The sequence below is a fragment of the Tachyglossus aculeatus genome, chromosome 24, assembly GCF_015852505.1.
Source record: "Tachyglossus aculeatus isolate mTacAcu1 chromosome 24, mTacAcu1.pri, whole genome shotgun sequence".
NCBI classification, from domain to species: Eukaryota; Metazoa; Chordata; class Mammalia; order Monotremata; family Tachyglossidae; genus Tachyglossus; species Tachyglossus aculeatus.
Window position 1 is genome coordinate 29,149,697 of NC_052089.1, and position 16,911 is coordinate 29,166,607.

At 52.4% G+C, this 16,911-nt stretch overlaps 1 protein-coding gene across 1 annotated transcript; it reads left to right on the forward strand.

Annotated features, from left to right (window-relative positions):
- Window positions 1–4,447: 4,447 nt before the first annotated feature.
- MIS18A (MIS18 kinetochore protein A) lies at window positions 4,448–16,127 on the forward strand. Its single transcript, XM_038766285.1, has 5 exons — window positions 4,448–5,012; window positions 9,993–10,059; window positions 11,712–11,834; window positions 14,365–14,464; window positions 15,595–16,127. Exons 1-5 carry the CDS (start codon window positions 4,670–4,672, stop codon window positions 15,661–15,663), a joined length of 702 nt encoding a protein of 233 aa, XP_038622213.1. The 5' UTR covers window positions 4,448–4,669; the 3' UTR covers window positions 15,664–16,127.
- Window positions 16,128–16,911: the final 784 nt, after the last annotated feature.

A 16,911-nucleotide genomic window follows, 5' to 3' on the forward strand; every position in this document is an offset into this window, starting at 1 on the left:
ATGTGCCAGGCACTGTACTAAGCACTGTGGCTCAGTGGAAAGAGCCCGGGCTTTGGAGACTGTGGTCATGGGTTCAAATCCCGGCTCCGCCACTAGTCGGCTGTGTGACTTTGGGGAGGTCACTTGACTTCTCTGTGCTTCAGTTGCCTCATCTGTAAAATGGGGGTTGGCTGTGAGCCCCTGTGGGACAACCTGATCACCTTGTAACCTCCCCAGCGCTTGGAACAGTGCTTTGCACGTAGTAAGTGCTTAACAAATGCCATCGTTATTATTATTATTATAAGCAAATCGGGTTTGAGGCAGTCTCTGTCCCACATGGGGCTCACAGTCTCAATCCCCATTTTACAGAAGAGGGAACTGAGGCCTAGAGAAGTGAAATGACCTGCCCAAGGTCACACACTAGACAAGTGGCGGAGCTGGGATTAGAACCCGTGACCTTCTGATTCCCAGCCCGGGCTCTAGCCACTACGCCATGTCACTCCTTTAATGCCAACCTCCTCACTTTACTTCAATCAATCAATCAATCAATCAATCAATCGTATTTATTGAGCACTTACTGTGTGCAGAGCACTGTACTAAGCGCTTGAATCTCATCTATCTCACCACCAACCCCTTGGCCACGACCTGCCTCTGGCCTGGCACGCCGACCTCCTCAAATCCAAGAGACAATTACTCTTTGCCGTGTGGCTCAGTGGAAAGAGCGCAGTATTGGGAGGCAGAGATCATGGGTTCGGATCCCTCCCCCCCATATGCCTGCTGTGTGACCTTGGGCAAGTCACTTAACTTCTCTGCGCCTCAGTTCCCTCATCCGTAAAATGGGGATTAAGACTGTGAGCCCCACGTGGGACAACCTCATCACCTTGTATTCCCCCCATTTTAGAACAGTGCTTTGCACATAGTAAGCACTTAACAAATACCAACATTATTATTATTATTTGCCCTTCAAAGCATTATTGAAGGCCCATCTCCTCCAAGAGGCCTTCCCTGTCTAAGTCTTCCTTTTCTCTTCTCCTTCTACCTTCTGCGTCGCCCTGACTTGATCCCTTCTTTCACACACCCTGCCCAGCGCCACAGCACTTATGTCCGTATATGTAATTTATTTATTTTAATGTCTGTTTCCTCCTCTAGACGGTAAGCTTTTGTGGGCATGGAATGTGTCTGCTTACCGTTCTAGTGTACTCTCCCAAGTGCTCAGTACAGTTTCGTGCACACAGTAATTGCTCAATAAATACGACTGAATGAATGAGAAGGTTTCTGTCCAAACATTATCACCTGGCCCACTCTGGGACAAGGGAGGAGAGCGGGGGACCGGCGCCCGCTCTAGACTTGTTGGGCTCGTTGTGGGCAGGGATTGTCACTCTTTATTGCAGTATTGTAGTCTTCTAGACTGTGAGCCCACTGTTGGGTAGGGACTGTCTCTATATATTGCCATCTTGTACTTCCCAAGCGCTTAGTAGAGTGCTCTGCACACAGTCAGCGCTCAATAAATATGATTGATTGATTATTGTACTTTCCCAAGAGCTTAGTAATAATGATGGCAATAATGAAGCAGCGTGGCTCAGTGGAAAGAGCCCGGGCTTTGGAGTCAGAGGTCAATCAATCAATCAATCAATCGTATTTATTGAGCGCTTACTGTGTGCAGAGCACTGGACTAAGCACTTGGGAAGTACAAGTTGGCAACACATAGAGACAGTCCCTACACAACAGTGGGCTCACAGTCTAAAAGGGGGAGCCGTGGGTTCAAATCCCGGCTCCGCCACTTGGCAGCTGTGTGACTTTGGGCAAGTCACTTCACTTCTCTGGGCCTCAGTTCCCTCATTTGTAAAATGGGGATGAAGACTGTGAGCCCCTCGTGGGACAACCTGATTGCCTTGTATCTACCCCAGCGCTTAAAACAGTGCTTTGCACGTACTGGGCGCTTAACAAATACCATTATTATTATTATTATTATGGCAGTTATTAAGCGCTTACTATGTGCAAAGCACTGTTGTAGTACAGAGCTCTGCTCCCACTATGGGGTTAATAAACTTTTCCTTCTCCTTCTCCTCCCCGATAGCCCACAGGAGGGCGCTGCAGGACCAGCCGTCCTCTCGCCGCTCGTCTGCGCAGGCGCCGAGCGCGAGCGCGGGGCCGCCGAGTCAGCGCGGGCGGTGTTCGTCTGCGCAGGCGCGGAGCCGCCGAGAAAGCCCGGTGGTGGCGTTCGTCTGCGCAGGCGCCGAGGCGCGAGCGCGGGGGCCGCCGAGAAAGCCCGGGCGCCTTTCGTCTGCGCAGGCGCGGAGCCGCCGAGAAAGTTACGCGACCCCCCGAGCAGGCCCTGCTGAGAGCTCACCTCCTCCAGGAGGCCTTCCCAGACTGAACCCCTTCCTTCCTCTCCCCCTCGTCCCCCTCTCCATCCCCCCATCTTACCTCCATCCCTTCCCCACAGCACCTGTGTATCATCATCATCATCAATCGTATTTATTGAGCGCTTACTGTGTGCAGAGCACTGTACTAAGCGCTTGGGAAGTACAAGTTGGCAACATATAGAGACGGTCCCTACCCAACAGTGGGCTCACAGTCTAAAAGGGGGAGACAGAGAACAAAACCGAACATACTAACAAAATAAAATAAATAGAATAGATATGTACAAGTAAAATAAATGAATAAATAAATAAATAAATAAATAAATAAATAGAGAAATAAATAAATGAATAGAGTAATAAATATGTACAAACATATATACATATATACAGGTGCTGTGGGGAAGGGAAGGAGGTAAGATGGGGGATGGAAAGGGGGATGAGGGGGAGAGGAAGGAAGGGGCTCAGTCTGGGAAGGCCTCCTGGAGGAGGTGAGCTCTCAGTAGGGCCTTGAAGGGAGGAAGAGAGCTAGCTTGGCGGAGGGGCAGAGGGAGGGCATTCCAGGCCCGGGGGATAACGTGGGCCGGGGGTCGATGGCGGGACAGGCGAGAACGAGGTACGGTGAGGAGATTAGCGGCAGAGGAGCGAAGGGTGCGGGCTGGGCTGAAGAAGGAGAGAAGGGAGGTGAGGTCGGAGGGGGCGAGGGGATGGACAGCCTTGAATCCCAGGGTGAGGAGTTTCTGCCTGATGCGCAGATTGATTGGTAGCCACTGGAGATTTTTGAGGAGGGGAGTAATATGCCCAGAGCGTTTCTGGACAAAGATAATCCGGGCAGCAGCATGAAGTATGGATTGAAGTGGAGAGAGACACGAGGATGGGAGATCAGAGAGAAGGCTGGTGCAGTAGTCCAGACGGGATAGGATGAAAGCTTGAATGAGCAGGGTAGCGGTTTGGATGGAGAGGAAAGGGCAGATCTTGGCAATGTTGCGGAGCTGAGACCGGCAGGTTTTGGTGACGGCTTGGATGTGAGGGGTGAATGAGAGAGCCGAGTCCAGGATGACACCAAGGTTGCGGGCTTGTGAGACGGGAAGGATGGTAGTGCCGTCAACAGAGATGGGAAAGTCAGGGAGAGGGCAGGGTTTGGGAGGGAAGACAAGGAGTTCCGTCTTGGACATGTTGAGTTTTAGGTGGCGGGCAGACATCCAAATGGAGATGTCCTGAAGGCAGGAGGAGATGCGAGCCTAGAGGGAGGGGGAGAGAGCAGGGGCAGAGATGTAGATCTGGGTGTCATCAGCGTAGAGATGATAGTTGAAGCCGTGGGAGCGAATGAGGTCACCAAGGGAGTGCGTGTGGATCGAGAACAGAAGGGGACCAAGCACTGAACCTTGGGGAACCCCCACAGTAAGAGGATGGGAGGGGGAGGAGGAGCCTGCAAAAGGGACTGAGAATGAACGACCGGAGATATAAGAGGAGAACCGGGAGAGGACGGAGTCTGTGAAGCCAAGGTCAGATAGCGTGTTGAGGAGAAGGGGGTGGTCCACAGTGTCGAACGCAGCTGAGAGGTATATATGTATATATGCTTGTACGGATTTATTACTCTATTGATTTATTTTACTTGTACCTATCTATTCTATTTATTTTATTTTGTCAGTATGTTTGGTTTTGTTCTCGTCTCCCCCTTCTAGACTGTGAGCCCGCCGTTGGGTAGGGACTGTCTCTAGATGTTGCCAGCTTGTACTTCCCAAGCGCTTAGTACAGTGCTCTGCACACAGTAAGAGCTCAATAAATACGACTGATTGATTGATTGATTGATTGACTGAAAGCCCGGGCGGCGTTCGTCTGCGCAGGCGCCGAGGCGCGGGGGTGGGGCCGCCGAGGAAGCCCGGGCGGTGGCGTTTATCTGCGCAGGCGCCGAGGCAGTCCGGGCGGTGTTCGTTTGCGCAGGCGCCGAGGCGCGAGCGCGGGGGCCGCTGAGAAAGCTCGTGCGGCGTTTGTCTGCGCAGGCGCGGCGCCGCCGAGAAAGCCCGGGCGGTGTTCGTCTGCGCAGGCGCCGAGGCCGTCCGGGCGGCGTTCGTCTGCGCAGGCGCCGAGCAAGCCCGGGCGGCGTTCGTCTGCGCAGGCGCCGAGGCGCGAGCGCGGAATCAGCCGAGAAAGCCCGGGCGGTGGCGTCCGTCTGCGCAGGCGCCGAGCCGCCGAGAAAGCCCGGGTGGCGTTCGTCTGCGCCGGCGCCGAGGCGCGAGCGCGGAGTCAGCCGAGAAAGCCCGGGCGGTGGCGTCCGTCTGCGCAGGCGCGGTGAAGAGGGGCGGCCGGTTTGGAGCGGTTTGAAGGGGATGGCGGGAGCGCCGAGCCTCAGGTCGCTTCGTGGCGGCGGCGGGGAGGAGGATGAGGAGAACGGAGAGGAGGCGGTGGGGGCGACCGCGCTGGAGGAGGCGCTGGCCCTCCTGGAGGACAGCTGCCACCTGCTGAGGGGGCAAGGCTGGGAGGCCCACCTAAGGGCGAAGGAGGAGGGAGGCGGCGGAGGCGGCGGAGGCGGAGGCGGCGGAGGCGGCGGCGGGGACGGGGCGGCCCCCGAGCTGCCCATGGTGTTCCTCTGCGCCCGCTGCAAGAGGCCCGTCGGCGACTCCCTCGCCTGGGTGGCCAGCGACGAGGAGGGCAGCGGCATCCTCCTACGCTGTCAGTAATCATCATCATCATCATCATAGTAACCATGGCATTTATTAAGCGCTCACGCTGTGCACAGCACTGTTCTAAGCGCTGGGGAGGTTACAAGGCGATGAGGTGGTCCCACGGGGGGCTCACAGTCTCCCTTTTTTCCAGATGAGGGAACTGAGGCCCAGAGAAGTGAAGCGACTCGCCCAAAGTCCCACAGCTGACAGTTGGCGGCGCCGGGATTTGAACCCATGACCTCGGACTCCAAAGCCCGGGCTCTTTCCACTGAGCCACGCTGCTTCTCTAATAATAATGATGGCATTTATTAAGCGCTTACTCTGTGCCAAGCGCTGTTCTAAGCGCTGGGGAGGTTACAAGGCGATCAGGTGGTCCCACGGGGGGCTCACAGTCTTCGTCCCCATTTTACAGAAGAGGGAACTGAGGCACAGAGAAGTGAAGTGACTCGCCCAAAGTCACCCAGCTGACAATTGGCGGAGCCGGGATTTGAACCCATGACCTCTGACTCCAAAGCCCGGGCTCTTTCCACTGAGCCACGCTTCTTCTCTAATAATAATAATGGCATTTATTAAGCGCTTACTATGTGCACAGCGCCGTTCTAAGCGCTGGGGAGGTTACAAGGCGATCAGGTGGTCCCACGGGGGGCTCACAGTCTCCATCCCCATTTTTCCAGATGAGGTCACTGAGGCCCAGAGAAGTGAAGTGACTCGCCCAAAGTCCCACAGCTGACAGTTGGCGGCGCCGGGATTTGAACCCATGACCTTGGACTCCAAAGTCCGGGCTCTTTCCACTGAGCCACGCTGCTTCTCTAATAATAATAATGGCATTTATTAAGCGCTTACTCTGTGCCAAGCGCTGTTCTAAGCGCTGGGGAGGTTACAAGGCGATCAGGTGGTCCCACAGGGGGGCTCACAGTCTTCATCCCCATTTTACAGAAGAGGTAACTGAGGCGCAGAGAAGTGAAGTGACTCGCCCAAAGTCACCCAGCTGACAATTGGCGGAGCCGGGATTTGAACCCATGACCTCTGACTCCAAAGCCCGGGCTCTTTCCACTGAGCCACGCTGCTTCTCTAATAATAATAATGGCATTTATTAAGCGCTTACTATGTGCACAGCGCCGTTCTAAGCGCTGGGGAGGTTACAAGGCGATCAGGTGGTCCCACGGGGGGCTCACAGTCTCCCTTTTTTCCAGATGAGGGAACTGAGGCCCAGAGAACTGAAGCGACTGGCCCAAAGTCCCACAGCTGACAGTTGGCAGAGCCGGGATTTGAACCCATGACCTCGGACTCCAAAGCCCGGGCTCTTTCCACTGAGCCACGCTGCTTCTCTAATAATAATGATGGCATTTATTAAGCGCTTACTATGTGCACAGCGCTGTTCTAAGCGCTGGGGAGGTTACAGGGCGATCAGGTGGTCCCACGGGGGGCTCACAGTTTTAATCCCCATTTTACAGAAGAGGGAACTGAGGCACAGAGAAGTGAAGTGACTCGCCCAAAGTCACCCGGCTGACAGTTGGCGGCGCCGGGTTTTGAACTCATGACCTCGGACTCCAAAGCCCGGGCTCTTTCCACTGAGCCACGCTGCTTCTCTAATAATAATAATGGCATTTATTAAGCGCTTACTCTGTGCAAAGCGCTGTTCTAAGCGCTGGGGAGGTTACAAGGCGATCAGGTGGTCCCACAGGGGGGCTCACAGTCTTCATCCCCATTTTACAGAAGAGGGAACTGAGGCCCAGAGAAGTGAAGCGACTGGCCCAAAGTCCCACGGCTGACAGTTGGCGGAGCCGGGATTTGAACCCATGACCTCCGACTCCAAAGCCCAGGCTCTTTTCCACTGAGCCACGCTGCTTCTCTAATACGCATTCATTCATTCCATCGCATTGGCTGAGCGCTCACTGCGTACTGAGCGCCGGGGAAGTCCTTTTAAGCGCTCGCCCCGTGATGATGATGGTATTTGTGAAGCGCTTACTATAATAATAATAATAGTGGCATTTGTTAAGCGCTTACTATGTGCAAAGCACTGTTCTAAGCGCCGGGGGTGGGGGTTACAAGGTAATCAGGTTGTCCCAGGGGGGGCTCACAGTCTTAATCCCCATTTTACAGATGAGGGAACTGAGGCCCAGAGAAGTGAAGTGAGTTGCCCAAAGTCACACAGCTGAGACTTGGCAGAGCTGGGATTTGAACCCATGACCCCTGACTCCAAAGCCCGGGCACTCTCCATCGAGCCACGCTGCTTCTCTGATGTCAGCAAGCCTTGACCGACACCCAGAGACATTGGGGCGGCACTTGATTAGAAGCAGCGTGGCTCAGTGGAAAGAGCCCGGGCTTTGGAGTCAGAGTTCATGGGTTCAAATCCCGGCTCCGCCAATTGTCAGCTGCGTTGCTTTGGGTAAGTCACTTCGCTTTTCTGTGCCTCAGTTACCTCATCTGTAAAATGGGGATTAAGACTGTGAGCCCCATGTGGAACAACCCGATCACCTTGGAATCGCCCCAGCACTTAGAACAGTGCTTTGCACATAGTAAGCGCTTAATAAATACCATCATTATTATTATTAATTGAGACTATTTAACACTTATTTTGGGCAGAACCCTATTCTTAATTCCCAATCCTTTAGAATTCCCAAGAAGTCTAAGGAACTCTGTGCCAAGTACTGTGCAGAATGCTAGAGCGTAGATGATAGAATAATCAGGTCGGACGCAGACCCTGGCCCCTCAGGGGTCATGATTTTTTTTTTAATGGCATTTGTTAAGCGCTTACTATGTGCAAAGCACTGTTCTAAGCGCTGATCCCAGATGCCCCATGATCTCAGAGGGCAGGCGGGTGAAGGGGTATCTTATCCCCATTTGACAGATGAGCAAAATGACGGCCCTAGCAGTGAAGAGACTTGTCCAGGGTCTCACATAGGCGGACGGGAGGGCTGGGATTCGAACCTAGGTTACACCAAACTCAAGGTGCATTAAAGCATTCACGTGAGAGAACTTAGAAAGTCAGTTGATTCTTGTGGGAGCACTACTGCTGGCCTGGAGCCCTGCTGATCCCTCCCTCAGGGCCGGCCCGTAGCTCCGGGAAGCCGGGGGTTACCGCCACCGTCCCAAGCCAAACTGCAGCTTGGTTCCCCCCCCACCTCAACAGTGGGAGCAGGTGAACTGCCCTGAGATAGGGAAGGAAGTCGTGGGTTGGGAAAGGAGACAGGGATCGGGGGAGAAGCAGCAGAAGTTGTCTTCCAGTCCTGGCCTGTCCTGAATTGTTTAAAAATAAGAGGGAAAATACAAAGCTCTGGCAACCAACCACCTCTGTTCTGCTGACTCAGTGATTCATAAGACTCAACTTCATAAGATTCATAAGATAAGATATTTCATAAGATAAGATTTTTTTACTCTATTTATTTATTTAATTTATTTGTACGTATCTATTCTATTTATTTTATTTTGTTAGTATGGTTTTGGTCTCTGTCTCCCCCTTTTAGACTGTGAGCCCACCGTTGGATAGGGACTGTCTCTATATGTTGCCAATTTGTACTTCCCAAGCGCTTAGTACAGTGCTCTGCACATAGTAAGCACTCAATAAATACGATTGATGATGATGATGATAAGATTCAAGGTTTTCTCACAAATGCAGCTCCAATGGTCCGTGCCAAGATTCACTGTACACGGGGCGTGCTCAGCTATCATAGGTCGTGCCTTTACGTGTGGGAACCTGGGGACAACCCGACTGGGTCCGTGAGCCTGGCTGTGTCTGGGAGTGGACATCAGGAGTCAGAGGCACTGGGTTCTAATCCCGACACTGCCGTGTGACCTTAACATCTGTGTGCCTCGGTTACCTCGTTTGTAAAATGGCGATTAAGTCCTCCTTTCAACTTAGAGTGTGAGTCCCATCTGGGACAGGGACTGCCCAACCGAAATATCTTGTATCAACCCCAGCACAAAGTGTGGTGCCTGGCACATAGTAAGCACTTAAGTACCATTAAAAAAAAAAAAGTACATGTTTGTGGGCGGCTCTGAGGCTATTGCAAGACTCGGGCCCAAGGCTACTCTGGCTTTCGCAGCGGGAGATTCAGATGTCGTTGCCGGCTGGTTTGGATTCGAACGGGCTTTTGGTCCAGAAACCAGGCCCGAGCTGTCTTTGTCCAGGGCAGGGTTCACTTTGAAACAGGAGGGGGGTCTTAAGCAGGACACCTGGGTGATGTCGTTACCGGCTGGTTTGGATTCGAACGGGCTTTTGGTCCAGGAAGCAGGCCCGAGCTGTCTTTGTCCAGGGCAGGGTTCACTTTGAAACAGGAGGGGGGTCTTAAGTAGGACCAGGAACCAGGCCCGAGCCGTCTTTGTCCAGGGCAGGGTTCACTTTGAAACAGGATGGGGGTCTTAAGTAGGACACCTGGGTGATGTTGTTGCCGGCTGGTTTGGATTCGAACGGGCTTTTGGTCCAGGAAGCAGTCCCAAGCTGTCTTTGTCCAGGGCAGGGTTCACTTTGAAACAGGTGGGGGGTCTTAAGTAGGACACCTGGGTGATGTTTGACAGGGGAGCGCCTGAGCAGGTGTCCGGGCGGAGCAGGGGGGCCTGTTGGACGGGGACCTCGAGTCACCGACATAGAGGGGTACGTCTTGGAGCGGGTTCCAGAGGTGGCCGTCTCCCCCCACCGCACCCCGGCAGCAGCTCTGACAGAGTCTGTGGGGCTGGAAACTGTCCATTGCTGACCCTGGAAAAGGAGCCTCACTTTCCAGCCCGTGGACCGAGCAGTTCCAATTGGCAGATCTCTCAAGGAGCTTCAAGTGCTGTAAATTACTGCTCAGGACACATCACAATTTTTTTTTTTAATGGCACCTGTTAAGCATCTACTACGTGCCACGCACACAAGCTTAAAGTTTGGACACGGTCCCTGTCCCACATGGGGCTCACAGTCTTAATCCCCATTTCCCAGGTGAGGTAAGTGAGGCACAGAGAAGTGAAGTGTCTTGCCTGAGGTCACTTCCAACTCTTTCTCTCTTAGGTGTCTCCCCAAATGTGTCTGTGGACAAGGAGCAAAAGCTCTCTAGTCGCGCAAACGAATATGGTTGGTAAGTAACTCTGTAGAAAATGAGACGATCTTAACATCATAGTAATTGTGGTATTTGTTAAGCATTTACTCTGTGCCAGGCACTGTACTAAGCACTAGGGTGGAAACAAGCAAAACACAGTTCTGACCCTGACTGAGGTCATGTGGTCAGCCAAAATGGAACAGTCAGCCAAACAGTGGTATTTATTGAGCGCTTCTTGTGTGCAGAGCACAGTACTGTCACATCCAAGGAGGTATTACTTGTATATATCTATTCTATTTATTTAATTTTGTTAATATGTTTGGTTTTGTTTTCTGTCTCCCCCTTCTAGACTGTGAGCCCACTGTTGGGCAGGGACTGTCTCTATATGTTGCCAACTTGTACTTCCCAAGCGCTTAGTACAGTGCTGTGCACACAGTAAGCGCTCAATAAATACGATTGATTGATTACTGTGTGCTTGGGAGGGTACAATGCAATTGTGTAGACAGACACCTTTAATAGAATATTGTAACTGTAAATTATTCAGCTGCAGATGGTTGAACATCAAGCCTAGAGGTGAGCAGCAAGCTGGGAGAACCTGATGGTTTTTGTCAGTGACTCTTGACTGCCCTCAGATTTTTGGGTGGGCAGGCACCTTGTTGCCCAGTTTGTCTGGGCTTTTCTGGGGTCCTGTAGGCCCAGCCTCGCCTCAAGAAAGCCGCTGTCCGGTGGCCACGCAGCTGAGCGCCGCAGCACTCGTGCTCTCTTGTTGTGGTTGGGTTTTTTAATTGTATTTCAGTGCTAGGGTAGATTCGTGTTTATCAAGTGGTGCACAGTCCCTGTATCACATGGGGCTCACACTCCAAGTTCCACATCTGTGGATGGCCACCGGTGCTGGGTGCCAGGAGGCTTTCTAGCGTCGCCATCCGTCCACGGCTGCTGAGTCTCTCCTGCGTTCCCCCGGGCTCTGCTGAGCCTCTCTCGCGGGCCCAGGGACCCCGCGGGAAGACCCGGGACCCGTTTTGGGGGTGCTGGCCTATTGCTCCGATGCAGAATTGCCATTTGAAAACAAAAAAGACCCTTCTCACTCAATCAGTGGTATTTACTGAGCGCTTACAGGTGCAGAGCACTCTGCTAAGTGCTTGGGAGAGGCCAATACAGCAGAGTCGGTAGCCACGATCCCTGCCCACAACAAGCTCACATTCTAGAGTGTTCTACTAGAGCGCAGTCACTCTCCCCGTGGAAAGTGACACATGGAGAAGTTGATTGTTTTTGATCTTGTCCTGCCTCTGGGTATGGAGTCTGGCCCTTAAGTGTCCCTTAAGGAGAGTGATTTGAGGAATAAATACACCCTCCAAGCCCCCATGAGACCCCAGGGCAGCAACCGGGCAGCCCCCTCAAGAGCCCCTACAGACCGAGCCCCCCAGGGCACCCCAACACTTACGTGGAGCGGCCCCTCTAAATCCCGTGAGGTTCCCGCCTTCACCTGTGTAAGCCCCATGGGCTGACTTTGTTCCACTTCATCTGACCACGCAACCTCCGCCAGGGTCAGCTCTGTGTTTGTAGGAATTTTGGTGTGGGGAAAGTGTGATCTGTGGTGCCGCAGGTCGTTTTCCGGCCTCGCCCCGTTGCTGGCGACGTACAGGACTCGGTCCCTCAAGGGTGTCCGCCGGCTGTCGTCTTGTCTCCCGTAGCTTGATCGAGACTCTGTTCTGCGTCGGCTGCTCCCTGAACCTCGGCAGCATCTTCAGGTGCACGCCCCGACACCTCGACTTCAAGCGCGACTTATTCTGCCTGAGCGTCGATGCCATCGAGAGGTAAGTTGGCTTTGTCTCAGGCTAATAACTGCGGCATCTATTAATCGCTTACCACGTACCGGACGCCGTTCCGAGTGCCGGGGTGGATACAGGCCAATTGGGCTGGATACACAGTCCCTGTTGGACGTGGTTTCAGTCTTAACCCCCATTTTACAGCTGAGGTAACCGAGGCCCAGAGAAGTGAAGTGACTTACCCAAGGTGGTTCACCAGACAGCGGTGGAGTCGAAATTAGAACCCAGGTCCTTCTGACTTCCAGGGCCATGCTTGATCCATTAGGCCACGCTGCCATGCTAAGCGAAATGGGGTTTTACAGACAGAGAGGGCCTGCGGGATGCCCAAAGGAGAAAACCGCTGCGCTTTATGAGCAGTTCTTGGCCATTTTCTCTTAAATATTCATTCAGGGCAGCCAATTCAGTCTTGCCTGTTTCCTCCACGACCCGAAAGACTCATATAATTCCCCCTTTTAGACTGTGAGCCCACTGTTGGGTAGGGACTGTCTCTATATGTTGCCAATTTGTACTTCCCAAGCGCTTAGTACAGTGCTCTGCACATAGTAAGCGCTCAATAAATACGATTGATGATGATGATGATGATGATGATATAATTGGGGAAGTTGGCAAACGCGTGACATTTACACCGACTACTAGGGAAGATTACGGAAAGCCTTCCATCATTTTCCACTTTGGGTCCTGTTCACTGTGATTATCTTGTATTCATTCGATCGTAGTTATTGAGCGCTTACTGTGTGCGGAGCACTGTACTGGGCGCTTGGGAAGTACAAGTTGGCATCATCTTGAGACGGTCCCTACCCAACAACGGGCTCACGGTCTAGAAGGGGGAGACAGACAACAAAACAAAACGTGTTGTATCTTGTATCTACCCCAGCGCTTAGTACAGTGCCAGGCTTATAGTAGCGCTCGACAGATACCATGCAGAAAGAATAAATAGACGCACTGGGTAGTAGCCAACAGAAGGAATTGCAGTCAGCCGTTGAAGAACGTGGAGATGAAGGACTCGCTGTGGTACGCGAGTGAGTATCCCTGTGAGTATACAGTACTACAGTGTTGTTGTATTGTACTTTCCCAAGCACTTAGTCCAGTGCTCTGTACACAGTAAGGGCTTAATAAAATATGACTGAGTGAATGAATGAATTATATTTATTTTATTTGTACATATTTATTCTATTTTATTTTGTTAATATGTTTTGACTGAATGAATGAATTATATTTATTTATTTTATTTGTACATATTCTATTTTATTTTGTTAATATGTTTTGTTTTGTTCTCTGTCTCCCCCTTCTAGACTGTGAGCCCACTGTTGGGTAGGGACCGTCTCTCTACGTTGCCAACTTGTACTTCCCAAGCGCTTAGTACAGTGCTCTGCACACAGTAAGCGTTCAATAAATACGATTGAATGAATGAATGAATGAATAAACGAATACTCCCTTGGTGGCTTCCACATGCATGCACTTGACCAGACCACATCTTCTGTGGTCCCCGGAATTAGAACCCGGGTCCCCTGGCTTTCAGGTTCATGCTCTGTCCCTTAGGCCACGCAGCTTCTTGGTGAGCTTGCCGAGAACCACCGGGGATGAGGCGCTTCTCGTCCGTCCGAGGAAGCAGTGATAGGGCTGCCTCCGCCGCCTGTCTGCTGTGTGACCCTGGGCAAGTCACTTAATTCCTCTGTGCCTCAGTTCCCTCATCTGTAAAATGGGACTTAAGAATGTGAGCCCCACATGGGACAACTTGATTACCTTGTAACTACCCCGGTGCTTAGAACAGTGCTCGGCACAGAGTAAGCGCTTAACAAATACCATAATTATTATCATTATGGGCCCCAAACTCATTCGAGGGGCTGGCAGTTGATGACCGGTACCTCACAATCAATCAATCAATCAATCGTATTTATTGAGCGCTTACTATGTGCAGAGCACTGTACTAAGCGCTTGGGAAGTACAAATTGGCAACATATAGAGACAGTCCCTACCCAACAGTGGGCTCACAGTCTAAAAGGGGGAGACAGAGAACAGAACCAAATATACCAACAGAATAAAATAAATAGGATAGAAATGTACAAGTAAAATAAATAAATAAATAAATAAATGAATAGAGTAATAAATATGTACAACCATATATACATATATACAGGTGCTGTGGGGAAGGGAAGGAGGTAAGATGGGGGGATGGAGAGGGGGACGAGGGGGAGAGGAAGGAAGGGGCTCAGTCTGGGAAGGCCTCCTGGAGGAGGTGAGCTCTCAGCAGGGGTCGCCGGGGTTGCCTTCGCGACTCGCTGATGAAACTCTTGCATTTGGCACAAGTCGTGATGTTCGGGCCGATGGAAATTGTCTGTTTCCAGGATTGGGTTTCATGGTGTTTTGGCGTCGGAGCGCCTGCCTGCTCAGGGGGTCCCCGAGAGCTGATGCAGGAGGGTCTCCCCTACCCCCCCACTCCTCTCCGACATAAAACAGGAGGTCCAAGGTGTTCTTTGAGAACCCCCGGTCGTGGGCTCTGTCCCTTCGTGTCTTGCAGTTACATTCTGGGTTCCTCGGAGAAGCCAGCGGTGCCCGAGACAGACGGGCCTTTATTGACTCTGCAGAGCCGGGCTGTATTGGAAGAAGCTCTGGAACGGGTAAATAGGCATTTTATTTTATTTTATTTTTTTATAATGGTATTTGTTAAGCGCTTACTATGTGCAAAGCACTGTTCTAAGCGCTGGGGAGGTTTCAAGGTGATCAGGTTGTCCCATGGGGGGCTCGCAGTTTTGTAATCCCCACTGTACAGATGCGGTAACGGAGGCACAGAGAAGTGAAGTGACTTCCCCAAGGTCACCCAGCTGACAGTTGGTGGAGATGGGATTTGAACCCATGACCTCTGACCCCAAAGCCCGCTCTTTCGCACTGCTTCTCATTTAGCTCCACGCACTCCACAGGCGAGCACGCGTCACACTGGCCGGGGCCACCCGAAGATTCCCGGCTTCTGCAAAGTGCCCTTTGTGACCCACATCAGATTTGAACAAAGTTGTGGTGACCGTGACTTTCAAGGCAGGCGTTGAGGAAAAGCCACAGTCGTCTTGGCAAGGTGCTGGCCCCTGGAGTCAGTTGACGGCTGCCGAGCGGGAGGAGGCAGTGGAGGGGATCGACCGCTCGGTCGTATTTATTGAGAGCTCACTATGTGCGGAGCACTGTACTGAGCACTTGGGAGAGAGAGTACAGCGGAACAGTTGGTAGACGTGTTCCCTGCCCACAACAAGCTTACAGTCCAGGTGGGGTGGAAGTGCGTTGGCCCAGGGCGAGGCTTGTAGCCCGTGGAGATTGGCGGGACCCAAAGGAGGTCGGGCGGCTGCTGACACCCGCCAGGAGCTGGGCTGTATTCCTCTTTGGCCGGGAGACCCCGTGTAGCAATAGAAGCAGTGCGGCCTAGTGACTAGAGCACAGGCCTGAGAGTCAAAAAGTCATGGGTTCGCATACCGGCTCCACCACTTGTCTCCTCTGTGACCTTGGGCAAGTCACTTAACTTCCTTGTGCCTCAGTTCCCGCCTCTGTAAAGTGGGGATTAAGACTGTGAGCCCTATTTGGGACAGGAACCGTGTCCAACCCAATTATCTTGTATCTAGTTTAGCGCTTAGAACAGTGCTTGCTAGTAAGCGCTTAACAAATACCACAATTATCATTATTATTATTACAAAGTGGGGCCTGCTGGAGGGCGGTGGGCTGGCCGGACTGCCCACGGCTGACGGGCCTCCTTCCGTTGTGTTCACAGGCAGCCGTGGTCCTGAAGGAGATGGGGATGAGGCTGTCCGTGGTGGAGTCGAAACTTGCTTCTTTATAGCCAGCGGAGAGGACACCCTCCCTCTTCTCCTTGCCCTGTGCCCTCCCGGGGATTGTCGGGCTTGGGGGGGTTGCATCCTCTACTGGGCGACGGTGCCACCCGACTCCCTTCTCGGGCCGCCCGGTTTAAGCGTCGGGCTCGGACAGGGCCGGAGGGACGCTGTTGGAGACGGGGCTGCCGAGTCAGATGTGAAATTTGTTTCTCGGCCAGTTATGTCGGGAGAGAATTCCCTGTCTTCTAAACTCTTTGTTCGACATGCTTTAGTCCCCCGCCCGCCCGAAGGAAAGAACTGAAAATGTGGAGAAGTTTAGGATTTGAGGGTTGTTTGTCCCCTCTAGGAAACTGTTTTCTTCAACTGTTCCTTTGTTCCCCTGGTGCCGTTGGCTAGTCTCTCTTAGGGCTTATTTGCCCCAGAGCCCTGAGGGCCGGGAGGAGAGGGCTGAGAGGGGAGCGTCCAGGGCCTGGGGGGCCAGGAGGAGAGCACTGGGGGGCACTCGGACCAAAGCATTTGCCTCTGTCTCCCCTGGCCCCCGTTCTTTCTGGCGCTATGCCAGGATCACTGGCATTTCAGTTAGTGGGGAGATGTGGGGGGGGCCTTTGGGTTTTTTTTTCCCCTATTAGCTGCTTTCGTAAAGAATATTAAAGCTAAGAATTTCTGGAAAGACTCGTATTTGAATTATTAAAATACAATTTGTGTCTGTCATGTCTCATGTCACTGACCCTGGGATACTAGCAGACGCATCTGATCTTCAGGTTAGAATGACATTGTATTTTCCTTCCCTCTTTGTAAAAAAAAAAAATGAAAACAAAGGAAACCATATAACAATCAGGCAACTTCTTTTTCTTTTCTTTTGTTCCTGAAAGTCGTCTCTTCCTGCCCCTCTTCTCTTTCCGTGACCCTCAACCTTTACATTGTTTCATTACTCTGTGCATCTTTCCCTTCCTCTCCTTTTTAGGGTCTCCAAAATATCCTGACCCAGTCCTCTTTTGTCTCTTGTCTTCGCCTGGCCGCCCTCTCTCCCTCTTCCCTTTGTCTGCCCTCGCTGTGGCTTCCCAGGCTCCCTTTGTCCCCAGCCCTCTCCCCCTCTCTTTCTCCTCTTCCCTCCATGCTGCCTCCCCTGAGCCCGGGCTCTGCTGGAATCCGGTGCTTCGGATATCTGGAGGTGTATCGCTCCCGATGGTCCCGGAGAAAGGACAGCACATCTTTCTCCAGAGCAAATCACCCAAGTAGGCAGTTGCGTGCCAGCG